Below are 27,864 nucleotides of genomic sequence, written 5' to 3'. Positions count from 1 at the left end.
TCTTTTTATGTGTGGATCCATTCACAGAAAACCCTGTTGCTAACCCTGTTCACAGCTTCCAGCCCTACATAGAGATGCTGAAGACTGAACCTGAGACCTTTGACATGCAAGGCAAAGGTAAAGGTAAAGGGACCCCTGACCATTAGGTCCAGTCGTGACCAACTCTGGGGTTGTGGTGCTCATCTCGCGTTATTGGCTGAGGGAGCCGGCATACAGCTTCCGGGTCATGTGGCCAGCATGACTAAGCCGCTTCTGGTGAACCAGAGCAGCGCACAGAAATGCCATTTACCTTCCCGCCGCAGCGGTACCTATTTATCTACTTGCACTTTGACGTGCTTTCAAACTGCTAGGTTGGCAGGAGCAGGTACCGAGCAATGGGAGCTCGTCCCGTCGCGGGGATTGGAACCGCCGACCTTCTGATCGGCAAGTCCTAGGCTCTGTGGTTTAACCCACAGCGCCACCTGCGTCCCTATGCAAGGCATAGGAAGACGTTTATACTGAGTTGGGATGCAGCTCAGGGGTAGGGCTCCTGCTTTGCATGCAGAAGGTCCCGGGTTCAATCCCACACACCCCACCCTGGCATCTCCAGGTAGGGCTAGGAGAGACTCCTTGCCAGAGGGGGCAATACTGAGCCAGGTGGGCACAGGGACACAGAAGGTTGCTTTAGATTATCATTAGAAGATCCGCACTATACAGTTAAAGCTTAGCCAATGAATGTGTTTAAAGCACAGGACTTTGCCCAAGGAATCCTGGGAGCTGTGGTTTCCCCCTCAAAGGACTACCACTTTCAGCACCCGTAACAAACTACAGTCCCCAGGATTCTTTGGGGGAAGTCATGTGCTTTACATGTATAGCATGGATTTGCTTCTACAGACAACCGGTCCACAAAGTGCTGGTTATACAGCTCAGGACAGTTTCCTCCTGTATGAAACTGCCTGGGCTCTAAGATCTTCATGGGAGGCCCATCTCTCTGTCTTGCTTGGTGGGGATGCAGGAGAGGGCCTTCTCAGTTGCTGCTCCCAGACTTTGGAACTCCGGCCCTAGAGAAGCCAGACTGGCTCCTTCCTTGTTTCCCTTCTGCCTGCAGGTAAAGTCACTTTTCTTCCAACAGGTCTTTGGGAATTGACTGTTTTTTCAGGAAAGGGCTGGTTTTATTATCTGTATTTTCAGCTTATTTGTTTTTTTATGTTTTTTTAAAATTCTGTCAGAGTTTAATGACTTTATAACAGCTATATTTTATATATGTTTAGTTTTTTTGTATTTTGTCTCTGTTGTTTGAATTTGTGTAAGCCGCCTTGAGTTGCAGTCTGGGGAAAGAATGGGGTATAAATAAACCAATAATAATAATACAATAATAATAGATTCTAACAGAAGCACAGAAAGTGTGGGCAGCTTTGCAGCATTCAAGGTCAAGATCCAGGCCATGGAATAACCACTGGTCATCCCCCGCCCACCCCCACCGCCCCAATTAGCTCCAATTAGAGGTCCTGATGTCTCTTCGATTGCCTGCAACCATAAATAGCTGCGACTTTGGTCTCTTCCCCCTGCAGCCTGTCAGCAGGATCTTAATCCCATTACTATCTGTCCCACCCTTGAAATGCAGTGAAGCTCTTTCCTCTGTGTCACTTGCCACCAGGAAGGTCAGAAGGTCTTGGGACTGGTTAACAGGAAAATCTGTAATTGGCATTCTTTTCTTTTCATTTCATTCCCCCTGCCCCTCTAATTAGGGTTTTAACAGTATTTGCTCAGACAGGTGTAGACTTTGTGACTTAATGGAACCCTAGCAGGGGAGATGGGAGCCCAGGAGGTAAACAGAGCCTCCTTGAAGTTTGCAGAGAACACTCATTGTGATCCTGGCTGAGGGTTAGGAGTACACCAAAAAAATAATAGGGAAGGCAGAGGGTGTGCATAGATGCAAGGCTATAACCAGAGGCAGTGTGGTGTAGTGGTTAGAGGGCTGGATTTAGATCTGGGAGAGACTCGGGTTCAAATCCCCACAAGACATATAGCTCAGTCACTGCCTCTCAGCCCCAACCTACCTCACGAGGTTGTTGTGAGGATAAATTGAAGAGCGGAAGAACCATGTAGGATTATAATTTTAGCAGCAGTAGTAGTTCTTCTTATTAACATCCAACCTTTCCTTCAGGGAGCTCAAGGTGGTATACATGGTCCTCTGCCCCATTTGCCCAAACATTTAATCCTCGCAGCTTTGTGAGCAGGGGCTGGCCCCGGATGTGCTGTCACTGAGGCAAAACAGAGCATGCCACAGTGGCAACAGCCGCCAACAATAGCAACGAGAAAACAAGGCACGGCATAAGGAGGAGTTGCTGTTGGGGCTTCAGACTGTACTGCAAAACTGTTCTGATATTGCAAACGAGTTGTTGGAAACAAGTGTTTTTGGGTAAATCTGGATTAAAGGGGAACAGGGCAGCTGGCATATTGATGCCAATGACATGTGGGCGCTGCAGAAAATATTGCACGTGTGCCCAATCCCACAATAAACACCCACCTAAACGTTTCAGCCAGTGGGATGAAATTTCCTTACTTTCTTTTCAATGTTGGCAGTATGTCGCTTCTTGAGACCCGCTGGGAGCTCAGGCTCCCGGAGAATGTGCATTTGGAAGGACTGGACTGTCTTGTTACAAATCCACCTGTGCCCACTTGCATGACCAGAGCAGAAGGAATGCTTAGCATACCTCTTGGGTGCCTTTGCCCACCCACTCTCCACCGCCACCGCTGCTGGGAATGCGGACCTGCCTTTCCCTTCGGCAGGCTCCAGCGGTCACCCATGACACAACGTGGCAGGGGGGCTATTTAAAAAAAGACAAAGAAAGGGAAAACTAGCCTGGCTGGGTGTTTGTTTTGTAAAGTTTCAGATCATTTGCTAGAAAAGCAAGAACAAGGGTGTGTGTGTGTGTGTTTACATAGAATTCTAAGAATTGGGTGGGACCTCAAGGGTCATCTAGTCCAACCCCCTGCAATGCAGGAATCACACCTTAAAAATCTGATGGCCACCCAACTTCTATTTAAACTCCTTCAATGAAGGAGAGTCCACCACCATCTGAGGCAGCCCATTCATTCCACTGGTGAACAGCTCTTACTGTCAGAAAGGTCTTCCTAATGTTTTACTGGAATCTCCTTTCTTATCATTTGAATCCATCGATCCAAAGTCTTGTGCTCTGGAGAAGCAGAAAACAATCTTGCTCCATCTTCCATGCGGCAGCCCTTCAGATATTTGAAGATGGCTATCATATCCGCTCTCAGTCTCCTCTTCTCCAGGCTAAACACACCCAACTCCCTCAACCATTTCTCATAATTCTTGTTTTCCAGACCCTTGATCATCTTGGTCAACCTCCTCTGAACACCCACTAGCTTGTCCACATCTTTCTTTTTAAGGTGAGCGTTCCTGAATTCTAGCCTCGGGCCTACCCTGGACTCCATCCATAGACCCTGCCCAGGTTCCATGGTGTTTGAATTCAAGAGTCGGTCCCTCAGTTTTGGGGAGAGGAAGGAAAATGGCACACCTCTTGGGCTTCCACGAGGAGTGGCTCCCTTTTTAGATCAAGAGTGAAAACTTCTCTTCAGTCTGTCTGGGAAAAGGGCAGGGTATAAATAAATATTATAGCAATGTAATAGCATAGTAACACCACAAGCAACCCCCCCAAATAGAGGTGTTAATTTTTACAGGTGGGAGAATTGTCCAGAATCCTCATTGGGGGGAAACCAACGTTATTGATGTGTAGCAATGTGCAAACTTACAAAACCAGATTGAGTGAAAACACACATCTATTTAGTGCGAATGTAAGAAGCGCCTGGCTGCTGGATCAATCCAGAGTCCCACGTCCTAGATGCTCCAGTGTTCAGCCAGATGCCTCCAAGGGAAGCTCACAAGCAGGACCTGAGCACAAGAGCAGCATTTGAGATTCCCAGTAACTGCTAACCAGAGGCATCCTGCCTTTGACAGGGGAGGTCATGCATAGCCAAGGCTCTCAAATCCCGTCTGTACTGCTGTTGTCTCAAGCAGAGATCATCCTAGCAACAAGAAGTTATTTTAATATATAGTAGCAGGAAACCATCTAGAGAGGCGTTAGGGCTTTTGGATGCCAAGGGAGTCAAAGAAGTCGTAAAGGAGGATAAAGAGATCATGGAGAAGCTGAATGAATTGTTTGTATCCGTCTTCATGATGGAAGATATAGAGGAAATACCTGTGTCTGAACTGACGTGAGCCTGGGAAACAAAGGTGGATAGTGGTGAAGTTCTAGGCATAACAGGCAAAATAAAAGCTGACCAATTGCTGAGTCTGGACGGCACCCACCTGACAGACCTCCAAGAATTCAGATATTAAATTGACCATCTTCTAGCAAAACTATGCAACGTGTCCGTCGGATCAGCCTCCGTATATGAGAGCTGGAAAATAGTCAATGTAATGTCATTTTTCGAAAAGGGATTCAGGGAGCATCCTGTAGGCTCCACTCATGTTCTTCTGTACCTATCGCACCCTCCTGCCAACTGAAACCAAAGGGCAATGCGAGAGGTTGGCCCCCTTCCTTAATTCCTCTTCTCTTGTATGTCATGCAAGTGGCGCGCAGACCCAAGCATAGCGTCCTGGCGCAAACTGGGTGATGACAAGGATAAGGCCTTTGTTCTTTTCTAGGCACCCAGCCAAGCGAAACTTTCTGCCCCATTGCTTTGCTCCCTGGGGGATCTGTAATAACCAGGAACATCTCCTCCTGCTGCCGCTGCCAACCACATCTTGATCCCTTCCTCCCTTTTCATTTGCATACAGTGCTCCGGAATGTGCATTTGTGGTTCCCTCCTCACAAACAATTCTCAGCAACAGGTCACCCACCCTTAGTCTGGCTTTACTGGCTGAGAGAGCCCAAGACAGAGAGACCTGATCCAGGTTGCCCAAGGACTGGGGTTTGACGTAACGTTAAACCCAGGGGTCAGCAAATTTTTTCAGCAGGGGGCCGGTCCAATGTCCCTCAGACCTTGTCAGGGGTTGGACTATATTTTGAAGGGGGGGGGAAGATGCAAGAGCACCAGGCAGGCTCACCTGTGTCTTGCGAACGGCGGGGGCTGGTGGTGGCGGCAGGATGATGAGTGGTGCGTGAAAGGGCTTGCTCCAGAGAGGGGTTGCTTTAAATGGCGGCCACTCAAGAGGGGCGCTCAGCCAACCGCAGCTCAACAAAGCCCAGCCCCCTTCCTCCTCTAGGCAGGGCAGGGAGAAGCCACGAGGAGGGAGGGAGGAGGCGCCGCCAGCGCCGCTGTGTGACGGAGAGGAAAAGAACATGTGCGCTGGTGATCCACGTACTGGCAATCCACGCGGCGATTCCTGGACCGTCCGTGGGCCAGATCCAGAAGGCAATTGGTCCTGATCCGGCCCACGGACCTTAATTTGCCGACCCATACGCTAAACTGTGGTCCAGCATTCTGTGCACCTGCCTTTCACGCCTGTGCATTCACTTTTATTTTCTTTATTTATAAAAAAATAATTGATACACAGCCGTTCACTATATATATATATATATATCAGACCAATTTATAACATATATGCATAAAGCTATACGACGAACCCCATTTCAAAAAGTTAAAATCAGAAATCAGCTATCAATGTCAGCGTGTTCCAAAGTGTAGGTGTTGCCATGCTAAAATATCAATTTCGTACAGTGCCAGTTCCACAAATCGCAGCCATTGCTTCCAGCTCTGCAGTTCTATGATTCTATGAGGCTCGTAAAGCATCAATATTGCACTCCAGGCTCAAGTGCCTTGCTTCAAGGAAAAGTTGAAATTGTTTCCCTGCTATGCAGTCAAGCAATGCTCTCCAGAGAACATCCGGCTGCGCTCAGCTGCTGCTAGCTTGGCGCATACCATCCAGGAGAGTGACACCCTTGCTCTCAGGGAGAACAATTTCCTTTGCGAAGAGGTCCCCCGGGGTGACAGAATTGTGTTAGAATAAGGCACACAGAGCCTGGTAAGAAACATTTTTGCCTGGCGGGGCTGGAAGGGAAGAAGGGAACATGATCTTTGTATTGAGTTAGCCGTTGAGTAATCTCACAATAAGGAGGAAGCAGGAGCCACGGAACATCGCTCGCTCTCACTCTCGCCTGCCAGGTGTCCCGTCACATGGAGCTTTGGGTCTGGGAAGGCTGTTCCTTTCTTGAGGACAGAATATTGTTAATGTTGGGAGTGGGTGAAGAAGATTGCAGCCTCCATCCTTGCCCAGGGAGGATTGTACTCAGAACTGTACTTTCTAGGCACGGAACTAGCGGAAGTGTGGGGAAAGTCCTTAGCTTCTGTACAACCAGTGTGTATGTGTGTTATCTCATCCTTTGCGGCAGGCCACAAAATACCGTGGCCTGGCCCTGCTTGTCTCCAGCGCGTGCATACGCACGTGCAAATCGGTGTGCAATTGAACGAGAGCCTTGCATGGTGTGCAGACGCACTTCCTTTCTACGTTCCGCCATCGAAGAGGTTCCTTCTGATCTGCAGTTATTAGAGGGCAATTATATTATATATTATATTACAGGGCAATTAGGCTTGTTGTTTTTCCTTCCTCTTGAGGGTATCTTTAAGCAAGAGGGGGAAAGCTCTGCTTAGACATCCGTGCACATGGAACAGGCAGCGGTCTTCTGTGTGTGTGTGGGCAGGAGAGAAAGAGAAAGAGATGTCTGCAACGATGTGAGATAATTCCTGTCCATCACGGAAAAGGTTCAAAAAAAGGGCAAGGTGTCATAACTGGAACAGACTGGGAGTTGGAGTCCAACACCGCCACTGCCTGGAGGGTGATGGGAGTCCAAAACAGCCATGGCATCTGAGTCTGATGGGAGCGAACAGGTTTGGCAAAGCATGCCCTAATCTCAGTCCAGAGGTGCCTAGAAAAGAACACAGTTGTCTAACCATGGGAGGCACAAGAGACAGCACTGGTTGCTAAATGGTAAAGGCAAGGAACTCTGCACTAGAACAGGGACACTCTTCCCTTACTTCTTTTAGGGCTGTGAAGCCTTGTGCATTGTGCGACACCAGCTCTGAACTTCCCTTTCTCCATTCCCTCCCCCTATTCCCCGCTTTGAATAGGGTGTTGACATTTGACCCACCAACAGTTTTTGGATCTATGGGAAGAACTAATTAGAATCCACAAGATGGTTTCAGCTCCAACTAAGCTAAGCGCATATGCTCCAACATTTCTCCAGTGAAAATAGGGACGTCCTGTTCAACATTCTTTCCTTCTTTCTTTCTTTCTTTCTTTCTTTCTTTCTTTCTTATACCCTACCCACCTGAGTGCGTTGCACCAGCCACACTGAGTGGCTTCCAACATTTATAAAAACATAATAAAAGATTAAACATTTTAAAAAAAACTTCCTTATGCAGATCTGCCTTCAGATGTCTTCTAAAGGTTGTAAAGTTACTTATTTCCTTGGCTCAGGGGGTTGCATAACTCCATACCCTCCAACATTTCTCTGATGAAAATAGGGACGTCCTAAGGAAAAGCAGGACATTCTGGGATCAAATCAGAAACCAGGGACTCATCTACATCAATGGTTTTACTACGCTTTGAGATCGTTTGGGAATGGTTGTGGCATGTAAAGGACAAACAACATCCTGCTTTAACTCTAGTAATGCATTATAACCAGGATGGCTTCTGTAAATTCCAGGACTGTCCCTGGAAAATGGGGACACTTGGAGGGTCTGTAAGCGCCACACAGGGTCCCATGAAAGTATGAAGTGCCCACCCTTTCCCCTTCTGGCTCACTTCCTGTGTTACATAATACAAAAGTGGTATTGTTATAAGTTTCAGGGGCGCCAGAGTCTGAGGCTGATGTCGGCTCCCTTAACAAAATACAGTTGCCAGATTCTTTGGGAGTTAAGCGTGTGTCGGACGTGCTTCCTCGTATGGTATGAATCTGCCCTATGTCAGAGCCTTTTGGTATTAGATTCATGCTGCAGCAGGCTAGCTCATTGCAGGGCTTGGACTGGATGACCCTTGGCGTCCCTTCCAACTCTACAATTCTAAACGGCACATGGAACTCTTTTCACATAAAGTAATAATAATGAATTTTGGTGAGCTGTTAATCCTATCGCCACAGATGTGAATATGGGGAAAGCTTTTGAAAACAACAACAGCATTTCCAGTGAGCATCCAAAATATAACGGGAGTCTGCTGCTGTCAGGCCTTTAGTGTCACCATCATCTGGGTACTTTTCCTTTCCCTGGTGGAAATTTCCTCACTTCCAGTCGCTCCCCCCACCCCCCCTTAACCTTACTCCAGCCATTCAGTTTCACATGCTGTTCCACATCCCCTCCGCCATCACCCGCCAGGAGCATATCACACTCATTTTGTCGCTGGGGACAGCTGCCAGCAAATTTGCAGCTTCACACTGTGTCTGTGGAGACCATCTGTGGCCGAGGATGTGACTTATAATCGCAAGAGATTTAAATGTCATTTAATCCAGCCCCCCTTATGTATACCCTGCAGGTACAATAATCCATCTGCCTCCTGCATCCCCTATGATCTTAGGGTTGCATTTTTATCTCACCTTTTTATCCTCAGGGACCTTGAGGCGGTGCACATCGGTGGCATGCGGTCAGTGGACAAGGGGGACTAGGCTACTCCCCTAAATGTTCCCCCGGTGCCTCCTCCCCAAAGCTCAGGAAGCTTCTGCCCAGCTTAGGGAGGGAGGGTTGATGTTATTGTCATCGTCCCCCCGCAATTGCCCTCACAAGCTGGCGCCTCTGGTCCTGTTTCCCTACAAAAAATTTCACCGCGCGCCACTGGCACACATGTTTCTCCCCTTCGTCATTGAATTCCCACAACAGTCCTGGGAGGTAGGCTAAGCTGAGAGGAAGGGACTGGCCCAAGGTTGGCTTCATGGCTGAGTGGGGATTTGAACGCTCCCATGTCCTAGTCTGACATGCTAACCGCTACTCCACCCTGGCTCTCTATGAAATGTAGGCCACAAGCAGAGAGCGGGTTTCTGCAAAACAAGCCGCTCTTAAATCCTCATGCAACAACTCACACTGCAGAAACCCACCAAAGCTTCCTAGTGTGTGACCTGGAGAAAAAGTACTCCCTGGTGCCAAATGCAGCAATCAGCTTCTCTGAGAGTTTTCAACATAAGCTGTGCAAAAGATCAGCTGCAAACCAACTAAGAGTGCCGTTATACAGATCTACAGTGCGGCTTCTTCTTCTTCTTCTTCTTCTTCTTCTTCTTCTTCTTCTTCTTCTTTGGCGATCACTCATAGCCAAGTAAGATTGTCTTCTATAAACACGGTTTTAACAATGAGTCCGTAAGTGACTGTGGAGGCCAATTCTGGATCCACACGTCATTCCACAGTTTCTGGGCTGGAGTTGATCACGGTGTGGATTTGCCAAGCGTGCCTTCCTCTTAGCACGTTTCTCCCTTTCATCCTGAGTTTGAGTGTCTTCAAAGCCCATGACACCTTTGGTAAAGACTGTTCTCCAATTGAAGCACTCGCAGGCAAGTGTTTCCCAATTGTTGGTGTTTATACTACATTTTAAAAAAGATTTGCCTTGAGACAGTCTTTAAACCTCTTTTGTTGACCACCAGCATTATGCTTTCCATTTTTAAGTTCGGAATAGAGCAGTTGCTTTGGAAGACGATCATCAGGCATCTGCACAACATGACCAGTCCAACAAAGTTGATGTTGAAGAATCATTGCTTCAACACTGGTGTTCTTTGCTTCTTCCAGTACACTAGTATTAGTTCACCTGTCTTCCCAAGTGATGTGTAAAAATTTTCAGAGACACCATTGATGGAATCTTTCGAGGAGTTGGAGATGGCGTTTATAAGTGGTCCATATTTCACAAGCGTACAGTAAGGTTGGTGGTACAATAGCTTTGTACACAAGCATTTTGGTTTCCCTGCAAGTTTGAAATGCTGCTGTGTACATTTCTGGTCTCCTCACCTCAAACAGGATATTGTAGAGTTGAAAAAGGTTCAGAAAAGGGCAACTAAGGTAATAGGAGGGAGGGATTCCCCTATGAGGAATGGTTGCAGCCTTTGGGACTTTTATTTAAAACTACGGCATTTCCTCCGACACGACAGGAGGCAGTGACAGCCACCAACTTGGATGGCTTTAAAAGAGGATTAGGCAAATTCATGAAGGAGGAGAAGGCTGTTGATGGAAGGGGGATTCTGTCAGGGGCAACCTCTCTTGCCTCTGCAGCAAGAGGGATGAAAATGTCATGGGAATGAAATGTGAGGATGAAATGCAATACTGTAAATAAATGTGCAGCCAACAAGGCCGTCAACATGTGTGCGAACAGGGCTTGAATATCTTGGGGTCCTGATCACTCTGTCCACTGGTATATAGCAGTCTTGCTCATGAGATGATCAGGTGCCAAGAAGGGACACACTATAGATTGTGTAGGAGGAAGAATTCTAGCCAGTGCAACTTTTCTCTCTCCCACAGCACTGCAATGCGACAAGCTGACCTTTAAAGCCCTAAACGGCCTCGGTCCTGTATACCTGAAGGAGCGTCTCCACCCCCATCGTTCAGCCCGGACACTGAGATCCAGCGCCAAGGGCCTTCTGGCAGTTCCCTCATTGTGAGAAGCAAAGCTACAGGGAACCAAACAGAGGGCCTTCTCGGTAGTGGCGCCTGTCCTGTGGAACGCCCTCCCTTCAGATGTGAAGGAAATAAGCAGCTATCTTTTTTTAAAAGACATCTGAAGGCAGCCCTGTTTAGGGAAGTTTTTAATATTTAATGCTGTATTGTTTTTAACACTCGATTGGGAGCCACCCAGAGTGGCTGGGGTAACTCAGCCAGATGGGTGGGGCATAAATATATTATTATTATTATTAGCTATCTATCTTTTAGAGTTGCAGGGGTGGGGTGGGGATTATAGGTTATTTATATCCTGCCTTTTCCCCAAGCAGGGATTCGTGGCAGCTTCGAACATTTGAAAACAACATTACAAAAGAAAGAAAGAAAGAACCCTAGTTAAAAATAATAGTTAAAATACTGTACATCAAAAGACTTTTCGAACCAGCAATTAAAATGCAGCCTGCCATGTCAGCAGCCAGCCCAGTGATCAGCATTAGTTTCCAAAAGCCTGTTTGATTTTAACAGCTTGCTGCTTTTCCCCTTGCAGTGGTGCAGAGGCAAGAGAAGCTGTCCCGGTAAAAAACTCATCCCAAAGCAGCTCTTAAAAAAGTACACCTGGGGCTGCTGGGAGTTGTAGTCCGGCAACATCTGGAGGGCACCAGCAACATCTGACAAAAGGTGGTCCAGCCTCCAGTTCAATGAGCTCCAGCTCCACTGTGACTTACTGCTACCCTAGTAACAGATTGTGCGAACTGGGTCCTCTGCCAAGCGTATCTGGGAAAGCTCTCTGGATCTTTGTGGACTCCGGAGGAGCTGTTGCCCCAGAGCAGGCAACGTTTTTTGAACCCAGGCCCACTCAGATCCACAAATAGCAGCACCACCCTCCCTTGGACGTCTGTTCTCTCTTAGCAGCGTTGTGTGCGTGCTTTGGAAAGTTCACAGAGCATCCTTGCTTCCTGCCTCTGCCAACTGCTTGAGAATAATAGTGCTGAAAATGTGTTTCAAAGGGAATTTCAATTTGCAGTGCAGTGCTTGATTACTTAGGCAGCTTGCAGGCAAGGACTGTATGGATTGATGTAGGGTTTTTTGGGGGGGAGGGGGCAGTCTGGATGATGCCCTGAGCCCCTTCCAGTTCTTGGAGTCCTGTACCCAGGGAGGGTTAGAATCTAACAGAGAAGAGTGCTGAACAAGTCAGACAAGGAATAGGTAAGAGGACAACCTTAGCTGGTCGCTTAAATGTCCTCATCAGCATCCCAAAAGAATGAGTGAGATTGCACCCAGTAAAATTGCAAAAATGTATAGGACCAGCTCAAATGTTTGCTGGAAATGTAAAGGGAAAGAGGGTACCTTTTATCATATGTGGTGGACATGTGGGGAGGTAAAAGCTTTCTGGGAAATGATATATAACTTTTGTTTAAAATACAGAGGCTTTTTTGTTAGGTATTACAGGCGTGGAACTACCAAAAAATAAAATAAAAGACTATTTATGTATGCAACGACAGCAGCAAGGATGCTCCTAGCCCAGAGAGGGAAAGAAGAAAAAGTCTCGGCCAGAGAAGAGTGACAGACCAAACTGATGGAATATGCAGAAATGGCAAGACTGACGGGTAAGGTCAGAAACCAGGAAGACCAAGTATAAAAGACTGGAATAATTTTTTAACATATTTGAGAGACCACTGTAAACAGCTGAAATCTTTGGCAGGGATACAAGGACACTTGTAAAGTAACATGAACTTTGGAAACCATGATTGTATAATGGATAAAAAGGTAAAGGGACCCCTGACCATTAGGTCCAGTCGTGGCCAACTCTGGGGTTGAGGCACTCATCTCGCTTTATTGGCCAAGGGAGCCGGCGTACAGCTTCTGGGTCATGTGGCCAGCATGACTAAGCCGCTTCTGGCGAACCAGAGCAGCGCACGGAAACGCCATTTACCTTTCCACCGGAGCGGTACCTATTTATCTACTTGCACGTTGACATGCTTTCGAACTGCTAGGTTGGCAGGAGCTGGGACCGAACAACAGGAGGTCACCCCGTTGCGGGGATTCGAACCGCCGACCTTCTGATCAGCAAGTCCTAGGCTCTGTGGTTTAACCCACAGCGCCACACGCGTCCCTTTGTATAATGGATAAGTTACATTAAAAGATGCAGGAACAAAATATAGAAATGGAACCCATGGAGGGAAGGAAGGTCTGAAGGTTTGAAAGAACCACTTTTTTAATTTTTGGAAATGTTATGTTTGCTGTATTTAACTTTTATGGAAAACGATAGATGATAGATAGATAGATAGATAGATAGATAGATAGATAGATAGATGATAGATAGATGATAGATAGATGATAGATAGATAGATAGATGATAGATAGATGATAGATGATAGATAGATAGATAGATAGATAGATGATAGATAGATAGATGATAGATGATAGATGATAGATAGATAGATAGATAGATGATAGATAGATAGATAGATAGATGATAGATAGATAGATAGATAGATAGATAGATAGATAGATAGATAGAGATATAGAATGAGTGAGATTGCAAGAGCTGCAACTAAGTGATGATTCCCTCCAGGCTACTGGGTGGCCCTTTTCTCCACCTAGCTGCTAGGGAGGAGAACCACAGCCAGTGCGGTGAATGTGAGCTAGAAAATCAAGCTGGAAGGTGGATACACAGAGACCTGCTTGCTCCGTGCTGGATCCAAAACTGCGACTGAAAGAGAAGCAAGACATGTTGGGGTGTTGGTGCTGTGAGCCCCTCCGTCCTATGCTCAGGTTGTAGAGATGTGTAAATAAAACCATGTATCCTAAAGACACCACAATCTTGACTGACCTTCATTCCAAGCAAGCAGAGCCCTGAGTAAGCACCAGAAACCTTTGGAGTGGAGTCTCTCGCTGCTTGGAGATTTTTGGGAACAAACTAAGAAAGTTCACCACAGTCCATCACCGTCATCATAAATAGTAAACTTTTTATTACTCATCCAAACATTACGACAGAATGAGAGGTTTCTTCTGCAAGAGTTTCATTCCAACAGAACAGTTCAATAACAAAATAGGTTTGAACGTAAACAAGAATCCCCTCAAAACAAATTTTGAATAAATGAAAACAAAAGGAAACCACGACAAAATGTTGTGCTGTATCCTCGCTGCCTAAAATGACAGCACCTGTTCAGTCCTCTTCCAGGGCACTGTAAGCCACCCTGCATTTGGGTCGCTGCTATTTTGGGGTGGGATGATGGCAAACTGGGCAGTTGTAGTTCATTGGGAGGTCATGAGCAGCAAACCTGCTTTCACAAAAAGATGGGAATTATTTTTTGCAAAACGGAAGGTGACTGAATAAGGAAATGCACTGGAAAGTCTGGGATGATGCTAGTTTTGACGCAATGTCATCTAACCTCTCTACAAACAAATAAGAGTAAATAGGCCGCCCAGTAAATAGCAGTCGTCATCTAATCTCCCTGCAGACAAATCAGGTTGAATGCTCAATAAACAAATCATCTAAAAGCACCCCAGGCCTACACCAACCTGCCCTGTCCTGGACTACAACTCTCATCAGCCCCAGACTTCACTGCCATGCTGATATTCTCCATTAAGCTGTACAGGTGTGCACACAGTGGTTTCAAAATAAAAATAAATGATGGGCACAGCAATGAGGAAAGGAGGGCAAGATGGAACATCAGAACCTTGCTTGCCGTATCAGGCTAGCTACCCAGGAGAATCTTGATGTGCAGAATGCAGCCATGCTTGCTCTCTTAAAAAATACTGGCTCATTGGGCAAGGCCACATCCTCAGCACAAGGAGGCCAGAAGTGGGGTGATTGATTGGGGCCTGGAGGTTTATGTCAGAGGAGAAGGTGGAGCCCAGTCAGAGGCGCAGTCAGGGAACAACTGATGGGAGGAGCCATTTGGCGGAATTTGAAACAGACCAGTCTTCTGGGCTGGTTAGGGATTGAATCTGGTTAGGTTATTTGTCTTGGCAAAATATTGGCTGGTTGGCAAGAGTGGTGTAGCGTGGGGGGTGGAGGGGGGGCCGGCCGCACCGGGCGTAACATCTGGGGGTTAGGGTTAGGGTGCGCAAATCCACGGGTTAGGGGGCGCAAATTACTTGCCTTGCCCCGGGTGCTGACAACCCACGCTACGCCACTGGTTGGCAACCCTATAATTGGCTAGCTGGCAACTCAGCACAACCAGAATCCAAATACTGTAGCTACTTTGGGTAGGTACACTCAATGGGACTTTGGACTCTCCTCCCAATCCCAGCCAGCTTTGAAGAGCAGATCCCTGTGATGTTTCACCGTCATGCTTTAGAAATGTCCATCCGTTCCAAAGTCATTTGCCCACGCAGGATGGTGTGTCTGTAGTTTGAGAAGCATCCTGTAAAGGCTAAGAACTTGCAGTGTGGCTGTTTGGATCGTGACCATAAGAGGTTCATATTCAACATCTATTTTTAATAATAATAATAATAATAATAATAATAATAATAATAATAATAGCAAATTTGGTGGTCAGGACTACTCTTATGTCTTCTTCCTAAAGCCAGTGGTTTAACCAAACTTATACGATAAACAAGGACATAATGGTAAACATTTTAGTTTTCTTTCCGGGGATAAAAAGAAGGGAAAAAATCCCCCCACACACATTACAGAGTACTGGAAATTTGCCTCCTTGCTATTTAGCTCTTCTCCATCCCTCTTTTTAAAAGGGGAATTATATAGCATACAACCGAGAGCAGGCGCCTTCTGGGTGGCTTTCAGCATGCATTGCAGATAACATTTAAAACAACATAGCAAAGCCTCCAGCTACCTCTGAGCACTTAAGTCAAAGAGAAAGTGCTTTGGGTGGGTGGCAAGCGCCCACGGTCCAATCCAGCAGAATTCTTGCACTGAACTGGCATGAGATCCATTTGAGCTCTATTTCCTACCCAATCAGCCTAATCATTTCTCCAACCCCTGCAGAGCCTCCAAAAAGGTTTGCCTTCACACAAATGCCATAATTGCTCTTTCGAACCCTGCCACTGCAGAGTGATTAATGTAAGCTGGCCTCTCCTGAGCAAAAGCCACAGCCTCTGACTCGCAAGACCCACCCTCTAACTCTGGAGATACAGTGTCTGCTTTTGCTGCTGTTCAGCGATGAAGCAAATGGTGCTCTGCACATGCTCCAAAGCACCTTCCTCGTCCTTTATTTTCACCACGCCGTTCCTGATCCGCAGCACCAGACCCTGGTAACACCGTGCAGGAGGTGTGCATCGCTCCTGCTTCCAAGACGCAAGATCACAGAATCACAAAGGGACCCCAAGCAGTTATCTAGTCCAACCCCTAGCAAAGCAGGAACCACATCTAAAGAACCCCTGGTAGAAGGGCCATCCAACCTCTGTTTCGGCTACTCTCAGAGACTGTGGTAAACTAGAAGTACATTTATAGCTGTCCATAACTCTAGGTCCAAGGTGTGCAAGCATTCCACACCATCCTTCTGTGGTCATTTCGCCCGATGTTCCTTAGGGATGGATGCACATCCAACTGAGCGGCCGTCAACAGAGCTCCTCTCCCAAAATTCCCTAGTTCCTCTCTTTCCTCCCATCTCCCTGCAACCAAAGCTCATTCAGTCCTTCTCCTCCCAAGGACAGCTGACATGCTGCGTACGAGTCCCCGGATGCCCACTGCCTTTTTGGTGGTGCTCCTGGAGTCCCGTACCAGGTCCAGAAGTTCGTGGAAGACCACCAGGGCACCATGGTAGGTCTCAGCGGCAGAGATCTCGAAGAAGCCTGCGTCGGTGGAGAGGGCCAGAAGGCGGCCTTCCTCGCTGGAGACGGTTCTCAGGTGCTGCAAGTCCCGCTTGTTCCCCACCAGGATAACGGGGACCTTTTCAGCACCTCCTCTCTTCTTCAGCTGCTTGATCCTCTGGAGCTGCTGGCGGGCAAAATGGAAGCTGGCACGGTCGCTGATGCTGTAGACGATGACGAAGCCGTCGGCCCAGCGGAGCTGCTTCTCGTTCAGGCAACCCTGGAGCTTGGCCATCTGCACAAATTTGAACGAGGGCCGGAGTTAGCGAGGCACTTTTATTTACTCCTACGTGGGGCTACCTTTGAAGGTGACTTGGGAAATGCAATTAATCCAGAATGCAGCAGCTAGACTGGGGACTGGGAGTGGCTGCCAAGACCACATAACACCGGTCCTGGAAGACCTACATTGGCTCCCAGTACGTTTCTGACCACAATTCAAAGTGTTGGTGCTGACCGTTAAAGCCCTAAATGGCCTCAGTCCTGTATACCTGAAGGAGCGTCTCCACCCCTGTCGTTCAACCCAGATACTGAGGTCCAGCGCCAAGGGCCTTCTGTCAGTTCCCTCCCTGCGAGAAGTGAGGCTACAGGGAACCAGGCAGAGGGCCTTCTCAGTAGTGGTGCCTGCCCTGTGGAACACCCTCCCATCAGATGTCAAGGCAATAAGCAACTATCTTGCTTTTAGAAGACATCTGAAGGCAGCCCTGTTTAGGGAAGTTTTTAATGTCTGATGCTGTGTTGTGTTTTTAATATTCTGTTGGAAACTGCACAGAGTGGCTGGGGAAACCCAGCCATATGGGCGGGGTATAAATAATAATATATTATTATTATTATTATTTATTATTCCTCCAAGGAATTCAAAGGTGGTATACATCATTCTCCCTCTCCCCTGTGAAGTACATTAGGCTGGTTGGGCCAAGGCCACCTAGTAAACTTCATAACTGAGTGAGGATTCGAACTCTGGTCTCCCAGGCCCTAGTTTGATGCTCTAACCACTTCACCACCCTGGCACCAGCCCCTAATGCTCCTTCAGGAAATTGACTTTCAGAAATCAAATTATTGAATTAATTATTCAGACCTCCAAAAGAGCTTTCTCTCCCTCCTTGCCCGTCATGTATATCTCTGACTAAAGGCACAACATCATTTCAGAGGCCCATCTCTCAGCAGTAATAATCCTCCTACGGAACCTATCAATTTACATATTGTTATTTATTTATTACATTTATATACCCCAGCTTTCCTCCAGGGAGCTCGAGGCAGCGAATATGCTTCTCCACCTCCCCATTTTATCTCTACAACAACCCTGTGAGGCAGGCTGACAGCAAGTGATTGGCCCAAGGTCACGCCCCGTGAGCTTCATGGCTGAGGGGGGGATTTGAACCCTGGTCTCCCAGCTCCTAGTCCAGCACCCTAACCACAGAATCACTGCTGGCAGGCCAGCTTCAGCCAGGCATTCGCCTGTTGTGGAAACTGCCTTGGTGAATTGTATGTGGTGATGTCTTACCTGGGGGCAGACGGAGTCCCAGATGCTGAAGCAGACTTCCTGGCCAGCCATTATCACTTTGTGGGTGTAAATTGATTCTGGAAGGGAGGAGAGGTGAGGAGAAAATGTGTTAATAACAGCGCAGACCGCAGGCTACATTAACTGGTCTTATTTCTGGTCTGTTGGCCATAATAAATTGAGGGTGGGTGTGCCTTAACTCTGTAGCCATGCCTTCAAGGGCAGATTGTATGGATTGTATAGGACATGGGTAGGCAAACTAAGGCCCAGGGGCCAGATCCGGCCCAATCGCCTTTTGCGTGTTTTTACATGAGTAGAATGTGTGCTTTTATTTAAAATGCATCTCTGGGTTATTTGTGGGGCATAGGAATTTGTTCATTTACCCCCCAAAAATATAGTCCGGCCCCCTACAAGGTCTGAGGGACAGTGGACCGGCCCCCTGCTGAAAAAGTTTGCTGACCCCTGGTATAGGGCATGTAAAAGGTAATGGTGAAGGGACCCCTGACCCTTAAGTCCAGTCGCGGATGACAGGTTGCGGCCAGCATGACTAAACCGCTTCTGGCGAACCAGAGCAGCGCACGGAAATGCCGTTTACCTTCCCGCCAGAGCGGTACCTATTTATCTACTTGCACTTTGACGTGCTTTCAAACTGCTGGGTGGGCAGGAGCTGGGACAGAGCAACGGGAGCTCACCCCGTTGTGGGGATTTGAACCACCGACCTTCTGATCGGCAAGCCCTAGGCTCTGTGGTTTAATTCCTTAGCCCTTGCCACAATGCTGCTCCAGATTGATGCAGATTTATGTCCTTTGTTTTATAGCTCCAAGGAACATGATTTGGCTTGCATTGTTCTCCTTCTCCCCATTTTAAACTCCCAACAACACTGTGAAGTAGGTGAAGTGGAGAGTCAGGTTCATGGCCACGTGGGGATTTGACCCCTGGTCTCTCTCAGGTCCTAGTCTGACACTCTTAACTACGACACCACACTGACTTGCAGGTGCGGGAGCCCCTCCCCTATCCAGATTAGGACCATATTGTGGTATCTCCAATGTCAGTCCTATTCAGAGGTGACCCGTTAAAAATTAACTTAGGTCCATTAATTTTAATGGAATTTTACTTAGAAAAGTTGCATACAATCCATATTTGCATAGGGTGGGTGGGTGGAGGAAGGGTTATTTATTTATCATTATGGCAAGAATACTTCTCGCCAAGCATTGGAAGACACAAGATTTACCCACCGTGGAAGAATGGCAGATGCAAGTGATTGATTACATGGAGATGGCTGAAATGACTGGCAGAATCCGGGACCAGGGAGAAGAACTGATGGAACAGGACTGGAAAAAGTTTAAGGACTATTTACAAAAATATTGCAAAATGTTTGAGTGTTAACATGATGTGGGAAGTGAAGGTAACAGGGCATGTGGGATTTGGTTAAATGTGAATGAAAAGAAGAATTTTAAAAAGGAGAAGGGGGTTATGAACAGGATAAAATTATGTCTGAGTAGATAAGATGAGGAATGGGCTAAGACAACGAAAACTTGGGACATAATAATTAGGAAAACATAATTGCAAGCATGGTTTGAATAAGGGTTTGAAATTGCTGAATTAGATGGGAATAAAGAGGAATACAAAAAAGGGAGATGTGAGGAGGTCAGGACAGAGGGATATGGAATTTTGTAATTTTTTAAAGTGGATTTTTCTTTTTTCTTTTTTTCTTTTCTGTTATATATTTTTGTTTTCTGTTTTTTCTGTTGGGCGTTAATTAATGGAATGATCTATCTGAAATGATGAATTTTTTGTTTTGTAAAACCTTAATAAACATTTATTTTAAAAAAATAATATTTATTTATCATTATGCATCTATCACACTTTTCCTTCAAGAAGTTCAAGGAAGCATTCAGAGGGGTTTTTCGACCCCCCCAACTCCTATTTTATCCCCACAACAACCCTGTGAGGTTGGAGATGGTGAATAGCATGAGGTCAAGGGAGGGAGGGAGGGAAGGAAGGAAGGAAGGAAGGAAGGAAGGAAGGAAGGAAGGAAGGAAAGTGAACGGGTGACCAGGAGGGGAGGAAAAGGAAGACAAAAAGGATTCTATTTATTTATTTTTCACGATTTATATACTGTTTGATGATTGCAATGAAACCCCAGAGAGCTTGATTCTTATCAATAGCTTTATTATTTCTGCAGATCACTTTGAGCTTTTATTACAACCAAGTGGTATATAATTTTAACGTAAAAATAATTCGTATATTTGATTATCGGGGGGGGGGGATGGGACGGGACCAGAGAAGGATGATCTCAAAGGTCACTTACCAATATCTCCATATTCGCCAATAAACCTCCGAGTCAGAAACCGAACCGTCAAAGCTAGAATGTGGGGAGAAGCAGCAATATTAGGATGGCATCATTGATCCGGCTGCTACAGACAAGAAGTCTTTATTTACTTGTTGGTTTCATTATTGCATTCATAGTTCACTTTTCCCTCCAAGGAGCTGGAGGTGGTTCACACGGTTCTGCCCCTCCTCATTTAATCCCTCACAACAACATCCCTGTGAGGGAGGTTAGGCTAAGAGGCAGGGACTGGCCCAAGGTGAAGTGGGATTCATAACAAGAATGATTTGATTTTGGTCAGACTAGAAGTGACAGAAATGACATCACCACACCCCAGGTGAGGATTCATCCCAGATCCATCGCAATTACAGAGACAGACAGACAGACAGACAGACAGACAGACAGACAGACAGACAGATGTGGGGGATCTTCCTTTGCCATCTATTTCCCCAGAGCCCCATTCTGACATTACCTTCCCCCCCACTTCCAATACTGTGCAGCTCCGTGAAGGGGGAAAGCAATGAGAATGGGCGCAGGAGACAGGTTGTGAGTTAAGAGGTGGGTTTAGCCATGGGTCTGTCCTTGCGGTCCTCCTGACACGATACCCAGCTGCTTCTGAAGTGATCATGCCCCACTTGACTCAGAATGCAGGCATTTCACCCACGTTGCAGAATCCTAGAAATTGTAAAGTTGGAAGGGACCCCCAAAGGCCAGTTAGCCCAACCCCCTGCAATGCAGGAGTCACAGCGGCAGAACCTCTGGCAGTTGGCCAACCAACCTCTCCTCAGAAACCTCCACTGAAGGAGAGCCCACCACTTTTGGAGGGTGTCCCTTCCACAGGGCTTGGCCTCTGCCCAAAGTACTCTTACAGAAGCCTTCACCAACCTAGTGCTCTCCAGAGGTTGTGGACATCTGTCAGCCCTACAGCTGTGCTAAAGCCGCAGACAGCCCTCGTCTTCCCCCTTCTCTCCCTGGCAGACTACATTTAGATTGCAACGGGGACTATGTTTTCAAATCGTACCTGTAAAGTGGCTTTACATTGATGGTATTTTATAAAAAGCTGACAAACAGCAGCGACAAAGTCATCCTTTGCAGTGTTCAATGAGCTGTTCCTCCTGGCAGGGAGGTCGATCTTATTGTCCCCTGCTTGGAAACCAAGGGGCTTGCTTTGATATTCAATTCCCTGTTTCCTATCCTAGCTCACAGCATAGTTGTGACGTGACTAAGAGACGAGTGAGAGGCAATATGAGAGAGCCACCTTCAAATACCTGAAGGGCTGCCCCATGGAAGATGGAGCAAGCTTGGGGTTTTTTGCTGCTCCAGAGGGTGGGACCCAAACCAATGGATTCAAATGACAAGGAAGGACATCCCAACTCAACATTAGCAAAAGCTTTCTGAGGGTAAGAGCTGTTCGATGGTGGAACACACTACAGTGGTACCTTGGGTTACAGACGCTTCAGGTTACAGACTCCGCTAACCCAGAAATAGTACCTCGGGTTAAGAACTTTGCTTCAGGACAAGAACAGAAATTGGGCAGTGGCAGTGGGTGGCCCCATTAGCTAAAGTGGTGCTTCAGGTTAAGAACAGTTTCAGGTTAAGAACGAATTAAGTACTTAACCCAAGGTACCACTGTATCTCCGAAAGTACTGGACTCTCCTTCAAAGAGAAGTTGGACGGCCAGGGATTATTTAGCCGTGATTCCTCCATTGCAGGGGGTTGAATTAGATGACCCTTGGGGTCTCTTCCAACTCTACAGTTCCACAACACCAGCTCCTTTATCCTCAGCAAAGATGGCACTTTGCAGCATAAGCAAGCAGGCAGCCAAAGTCCTGCCCCAATGTGCTTACAAACATGTGGACCATTTAGCCGACCAGATCCAAGCCAACTCCTTAGCTTGAGGCCTGTTTAAAACTGACAGCAAAACTGTGGAAGCTGAAAATGTGGAAGCATTGCTCTAGCTAGGTCAGCCTTGTCCTCACCTTGTGTGGGGAGCCTTTGCCTGCCCCCTGCCAGATGTCTCTGGTCACTGGCCATGCTTGCTGGGGTGATGGGAATTGCAGCTCATCAACATCTGGAGGGCTGAAGGTAACTCACCATCCTCCGTTCCAATGCCCTCCAGATGTTCTGGACTACAACTCCCATCAGCCCCAGCCAGCATGGCCCAGTGATCAGAGCCGATGGGACTAACCCCCAGCAACTCTGTGGGGTCATTCCCAGCCCTGCTTGGAGATGGGAGAGGGATCGAACCTGGAATCCCTTTGCATGCAAAGCCAGCACTTGCGGGTCACTCACCTGACTTGCCCACCTTCCCAGCTCCAATGACGAGGATGTTGGCTTCCAGTTTGGGCAGGCTCCCTTCGGATATCTTCCCGGCCTGCTGGAAAGCCATCCTCAGCTTGACCAACATTTGGAGTTTTAATCCCCTGGAGGAGAGGGCGAGCAGAGAGCTCAAAGGGCGCAGCTGGCAGGGTGTTCTAAAGGAGCCTCTTGGCAAAGTGCTTTCCTTCCTCTGCCTCTGCTTCTCTCTCCCTCCTTCTCTCCTGCTGGCATTTTATATAGCGGAGAGGAGGGGCGGCTGCTTGAGTGGCAGGGACAGCCAGGAACAGCTCTGCACTGTGCGTTCTGTGTTCAACGGAGCCTGAATATAGCAAACAGGTCACTGAGATATTGCACGCAAGTTATTTTTGACAGAGTCTTTGTTTTTTAGCAGATCGTCCGTGGAAAAAGAAACTCTAGCTGAAATGGAGGGAGGAACACAGGCTGGTGTACATGGTTTCCCCCACCCCGTCGTTTAACCCACACAACGACCCTGTGAGGCGGGTTAGGCTGAGAGTGAACTACTGGCCCAAGGTCACCCAGGGAGCTTCACTGTCGAGTGAGGTGGGGATTTGAATACTGGTCTCCCAGTTCCTAGTCTGACACTCTTAACTACTACGTCACGCTGACCATTGTGCAGAGGCTGCAAGAAAAAAAATTGTATGGATAAGCAGCACCCTTTGTACAATAAGCACCCAGCGGGAGAGCAGAACACCTGGAAGGAATGCCTGGGTGTGGACAACGCCTTTGGCTGCCCTAACGTATGCACCAAGCAGAGAATGAGCTTTCAAGTCCCTGTGGAAGAAATGTCAGCCTATGAGAAAGAAACAATTCAGGGCTTTGGGGAGAAAATTGCAAAGGGCATCAAAAGAGGACTTTTTAAAAAGACGTCAGCAGTGGGCAGAAGCAACGCAAGGAAGCCAAATAGATTGTTTTTACTTAGTTGCAATATTTATGGTGCTGTTGTTTTTTGTTGTTATTGTTATTTCCATATAATTTTTTATGGAAGTTTTAAAGATAAGGAAAAGAAACAAATTTCCAGAAGATAAATAAGCAAGTAATGAGAGAGAGAGAGGATACTGGAAGAGAGCTACTATGCAGCACTGATGTATAAATATTGTGGTTTAACGAATACTTCTGCATATTTGGAAAAGAAGATACTGTGATTTTATTTTATTTGAAATGTTCATAAGGGGATTTATGAAAACTTGAAAATGTCAGAATGATTAAACAGAACAAATCTGGCTTTCATAATAATAATAATAATACCGCTAGAACAGCAAAAGAGCATTGCTCAGATTTTAATTAGTTTTCTAAGGTCTCATATACACCTCCAGACTTGGCTGGACCAGGTAGCACCAGTCTGCAGCTACTGCCTTGCTCCCCTGTGACACCCCCCCCTACATTAATGGGGAAAGAGGCCGTAGCAAACCCACATTTGTACAACCCCAGTGTGGACAAGCCCATATTCTGCCTTCCCAATAAGGCACTTCCTTCTTTCTAAGTTCTGAGAAGAGACTAAGGAGAGGTGCTGCCACCTTGTGACCAGAAAATAAAAATAAATCCCATAAAGACTAGAGACACCTCCAGGCAATCATCTTGATTTTCATCTTGCTCATCTTGATTTGTTTGAATCATATTTGCAAGGAGGTTTGATGACAACCTGGTTATCTCCAATTTTCCAGCCTGAACATATCCAGCTCCCTCAACCATTCCTTACAAGGCTTGGTTTCCAGACCCTTGATCATCTTGGTCACCTTCCTCTGCGCACCTTCCAGCTTGTCAATACAGTGGTACCTCGGGTTAAGAACTTAATTCGTTCTGGAGGTCCGTTCTTAACCTGAAACTGTTCTTAACCTGAAGCACCACTTTAGCTAATGGGGCCTCCTGCTGCCGCCGTGCCGCCGGAGCACCATTTCTGTTCTCATCCTGAAGCCAAGTTCTTAACCCGAGGTACTATTTCTGGGTTAGCAGAGTCTGTAACCCGAAGCGTATGTAACCCGAGGTACCACTGTATCTTTTTAAAACTCTGGCGCCCAGAATGGGACACAGTACTCCAGGTGTGGTCTAAGCAAGGCAGAATAGAGTATTACTATTACTTCCTTTGACCTGGACACTATACTTCTGTTGATGTAGCCTAGAATGAGCTTTTTTTTGCTGCTGTAAGGTTAAAAAAAAGAAAGGTAAAAGTAAAGGATCCCTGGGCGATTAAGTCCAGTCAAAGGTGACTATGGGGAGTGGTGCTCATCTCACTTTCAGGCCGAGGGAGCCGGAGTTTGTCCACAGTTTTCTGTGTCATGTGACCAGCATGACTAAACTGCTTCTGTTGCAACGCAAACACCGTGACGGAAACCAGAGCGCACAGAAACGCCGTTTACCTTCCTGCCGCAGCGGTACCTATTTATTGATTTGCACTGGTGTGCTTTTTAACCGCTAGGTTGGCAGGAGCTGAGACAGAGCAACAGGAGCTCAACCCATTTTGTGGATTCGAACCACCGACCTTCCAATCAGCAAGCCCAAGAGGCTCAGTGGTTTAGACCACAGCGCCACCCACTGTGGCGGGTGCATCACACTGTTGACTCATGTTAGGTGAGGCTGAGAGACAGGGACTGGCTTTCAAGGTTGCCTGGTGTGAAAGTTTCATGATGGCCAAGTGGGGTCATGAACCCTCTTCTCCCAGGTACTAGGAGACTGGCACTCTAACCACTAATGGGGCAGGGAGGAAAAATGAGGATTTGTCTCCCTCCGGTAGGATCATTTCAACCTCCCAGATCATAGAATCATAGAATCATAGAGTTGGAAGAGACCACAAGGGCCATCAAGTCCAACCCCCTGCCAAGCAGGAAACACCATCAGAGCACTCCTGACATATGGTTGTCAAGCCTTTGCTTAAAGACCTCCAAAGAAGGAGACTCCACCACACTCCTTGGCAGCAAATTCCACTGTCGAACAGCTCTTACTGTCAGGAAGTTCTTCCTAATGTTTAGGTGGAATCTTCTTTCTTGTAGTTTGGATCCATTGCTCCGTGTCCGCTTCTCTGGAGCAGCAGAAAACAACCTTTCTCCCTCCTCTATGTGACATCCTTTTATATATTTGAACATGGCTATCATATCACCCCTTAACCTCCTCTTCTCCAGGCTAAACATGCCCAGCTCCCTTAGCCGTTCCTCATAAGGCATCGTTTCCAGGCCTTTGACCATTTTGGTTGCCCTCCTCTGGACACGTTCCAGTTTGTCAGTGTCCTTCTTGAACTGTGGTGCCCAGAACTGGACACAGTACTCCAGGTGAGGTCTGACCAGAGCAGAATACAGTGGCACTATTACTTCCCTTGATCTAGATGCTATACTCCTATTGATGCAGCCCAGAATTGCATTGGCTTTTTAAGCTGCCACGTCACACTGTTGGGTCATGTCTAGTTTGTGGTCAACCAAGACTCCTAGATCCTTTTCACATGTAGTGCTCTCAAGCCAGGTGTCACCCATCTTGTATTTGTGCCTCTCATTTTTTTTGCCCAAGTGCAATACTTTACATTTCTCCCTGTTAAAATTCATCTTGTTTGTTTTGGCCCAGTTCTCTAATCTGTTAAGGTCGTTTTGAAGTGTGATCCTGTCCTCTGGGGTGTTAGCCACCCCTCCCAGTTTGGTGTCATCTGCAAATTTGATCAGGATGCCCTTGAGTCCATCATCCAAGTCGTTGATAAAGATGTTGAATAAGACCGGGCCCAAGACAGAACCCTGTGGCACCCCACTAGTCACTCTTCTCCAGGATGAAGAGGAACCATTGATGAGCACACTTTGGGTTCGGTCAGTCAGCCAGTTACAAATCCACTGAGTGGTAGCATAGTCAAGACCGCATTTTACCAGCTTCTTTACAAGAATATCATGGGGCACCTTGTCAAATGCCTTGCTGAAATCAAGGTAGGCTACATCCACTGCGTTCCCTTCATCTACCAGGCTTGTAATTCTGTCAAAAAACGAGATCAGGTTAGTCTGACATGACTTATTTTTCAGAAATCCATGCTGACTATTGGTGATCACAGCATTCCTTTCTAGGTGCTCACAGACTGTTTGCTTAATGATCTGCTCCAGAATCTTCCCTGGTATTGATGTCAGACTGACTGGGCGGTAATTATTTGGGTCCTCTCTTTCCCCCTTTTTGAAAATAGGGACAACATTTGCCCTCCTCCAGTCTGCCGGGACTTCGCCTGTTCTCCAGGAATTCTCAAAGATGACTGCCAGTGGTTCTGAAATCACATCTGCCAGTTCTCTTAATACTCTTGGATGCAGTTCATCTGGCCCTGGAGACTTGAATACATCTAGACTAGCCAAGTATTCTTGTACTATCTCCTTAGTTATTCTGGGCTGTGTTTCCTCTGCTGAATCCTTTGCTCCAAATTCTTCAGGTCGGGCATTGTTTTCTTTATCGGAGAAGACTGAGGCAAAGAAGGCATTGAGGAGTTCAGCCCTTTCTGTGTCCCCTGTTTGCATTTCACCATCTTCTCCTCTGAGTGACCCCACTGTTTCTTTGTTCTTCCTTTTGCTATGAACATACCCATAAAAGCCTTTTTTGTTGCTTTTAACCTCTCTAGCAAGCCTGAGTTCATTCTGTGCTTTAGCTTTTCTGACTTTGTGTCTACACGTGCTGGCTATTTGTTTGAATTCCTCTTTGGTGGTTTCCCCCCTTTTCCATTTTTTGTACACATCCTTTTTTAATCTTATCTCAGTTAAAAGTTCTTTAGATAGCCACCCTGGCTTCTTTAGGCACCTTCCATGTTTCCGTCTCATTGGTATTGCCTGAAGTTGTGCTTTTACTATCTCCCTCTTAACAAACTCCCAGCCATCATGAACTCCCTTTCCTTTTAGTATTACTGTCCATGGGATCTCACCCAGCACTTCCCTAAGTTTTATGAAGTCGGCTTTCTTAAAGTCGAGAAATTGAGTCCTAGTATGCTTGGCTGCTCCTTTCCGCTGTATAGTAAACTTCAGAAGAGCATGATCACTCGCGCCTAATGATCCTTCCACTTCTACCCCACTAACCAGGGCATCAACATTGGTTAGGACCAGATCTAAAATGGCTGTTCCTCTTGTTGCTTCTCCCACTTTCTGGACAATGAAGTTGTCTGCAAGGCCAGTGAGGAATCTGTTTGACCTTATGCTCTTGGCTGAGTTTGACATCCAACAAATATCCGGGTAATTGAAGTCCCCCATTACTACTATCTCCCTTCCTTTTGCATGCTTGGCCATCTGTTCCAGGAAGGCATCATCTATGTCCTCTGTTTGGCTGGGGGATCTATAGTAAACTCCCACAATGAGGTCACTATTATTCTTCTCTCCCTTAACAATGCAATGCTGCAAAAGCAGGTTGCCTCTGGAGC

The 27,864-nt window shown here is 46.8% G+C and overlaps 1 protein-coding gene across 1 annotated transcript; it reads right to left on the bottom strand.

The window, feature by feature from the left end:
- Positions 1 to 15,976: 15,976 nt before the first annotated feature.
- On the bottom strand, positions 15,977 to 22,721 carry LOC128403416 (ras-related and estrogen-regulated growth inhibitor-like protein). Its single transcript, XM_053368165.1, has 4 exons — positions 22,467 to 22,721; positions 20,157 to 20,210; positions 17,849 to 17,925; positions 15,977 to 16,582 (listed from the first exon to the last, which is right to left on the bottom strand). The coding sequence occupies exons 1-4, from the start codon at positions 22,579 to 22,581 to the stop codon at positions 16,163 to 16,165; spliced, it is 666 nt and encodes a 221-aa protein (XP_053224140.1). The 5' UTR covers positions 22,582 to 22,721; the 3' UTR covers positions 15,977 to 16,162.
- Between the last annotated feature and the right edge of the window lie 5,143 nt (positions 22,722 to 27,864).

Source organism: Podarcis raffonei, chromosome 16 (genome assembly GCF_027172205.1).
Source record: "Podarcis raffonei isolate rPodRaf1 chromosome 16, rPodRaf1.pri, whole genome shotgun sequence".
In the NCBI taxonomy this organism is placed as follows: domain Eukaryota; kingdom Metazoa; phylum Chordata; class Lepidosauria; order Squamata; family Lacertidae; genus Podarcis; species Podarcis raffonei.
This window is presented reverse-complemented; position numbering and strand designations above follow the sequence as displayed.

Bases quoted from the DNA above. Each gene is read 5' to 3' on its own strand.
- LOC128403416 (XM_053368165.1), bottom strand. From the start codon at position 22,581: ATGTTGGTCAAGCTGAGGATGGCTTTCCAGCAGGCCGGGAAGATATCC. The intron at 20,211-22,466 runs GTGAGTGACCCG...CCCACATTCTAG, and splicing joins TGGGAAGGTGGGCAAGTCAG to CTTTGACGGTTCGGTTTCTG. The intron at 16,583-17,848 runs GTAAGACATCAC...AAATTTGTGCAG, and splicing joins GGGACTCCGTCTGCCCCCAG to ATGGCCAAGCTCCAGGGTTG.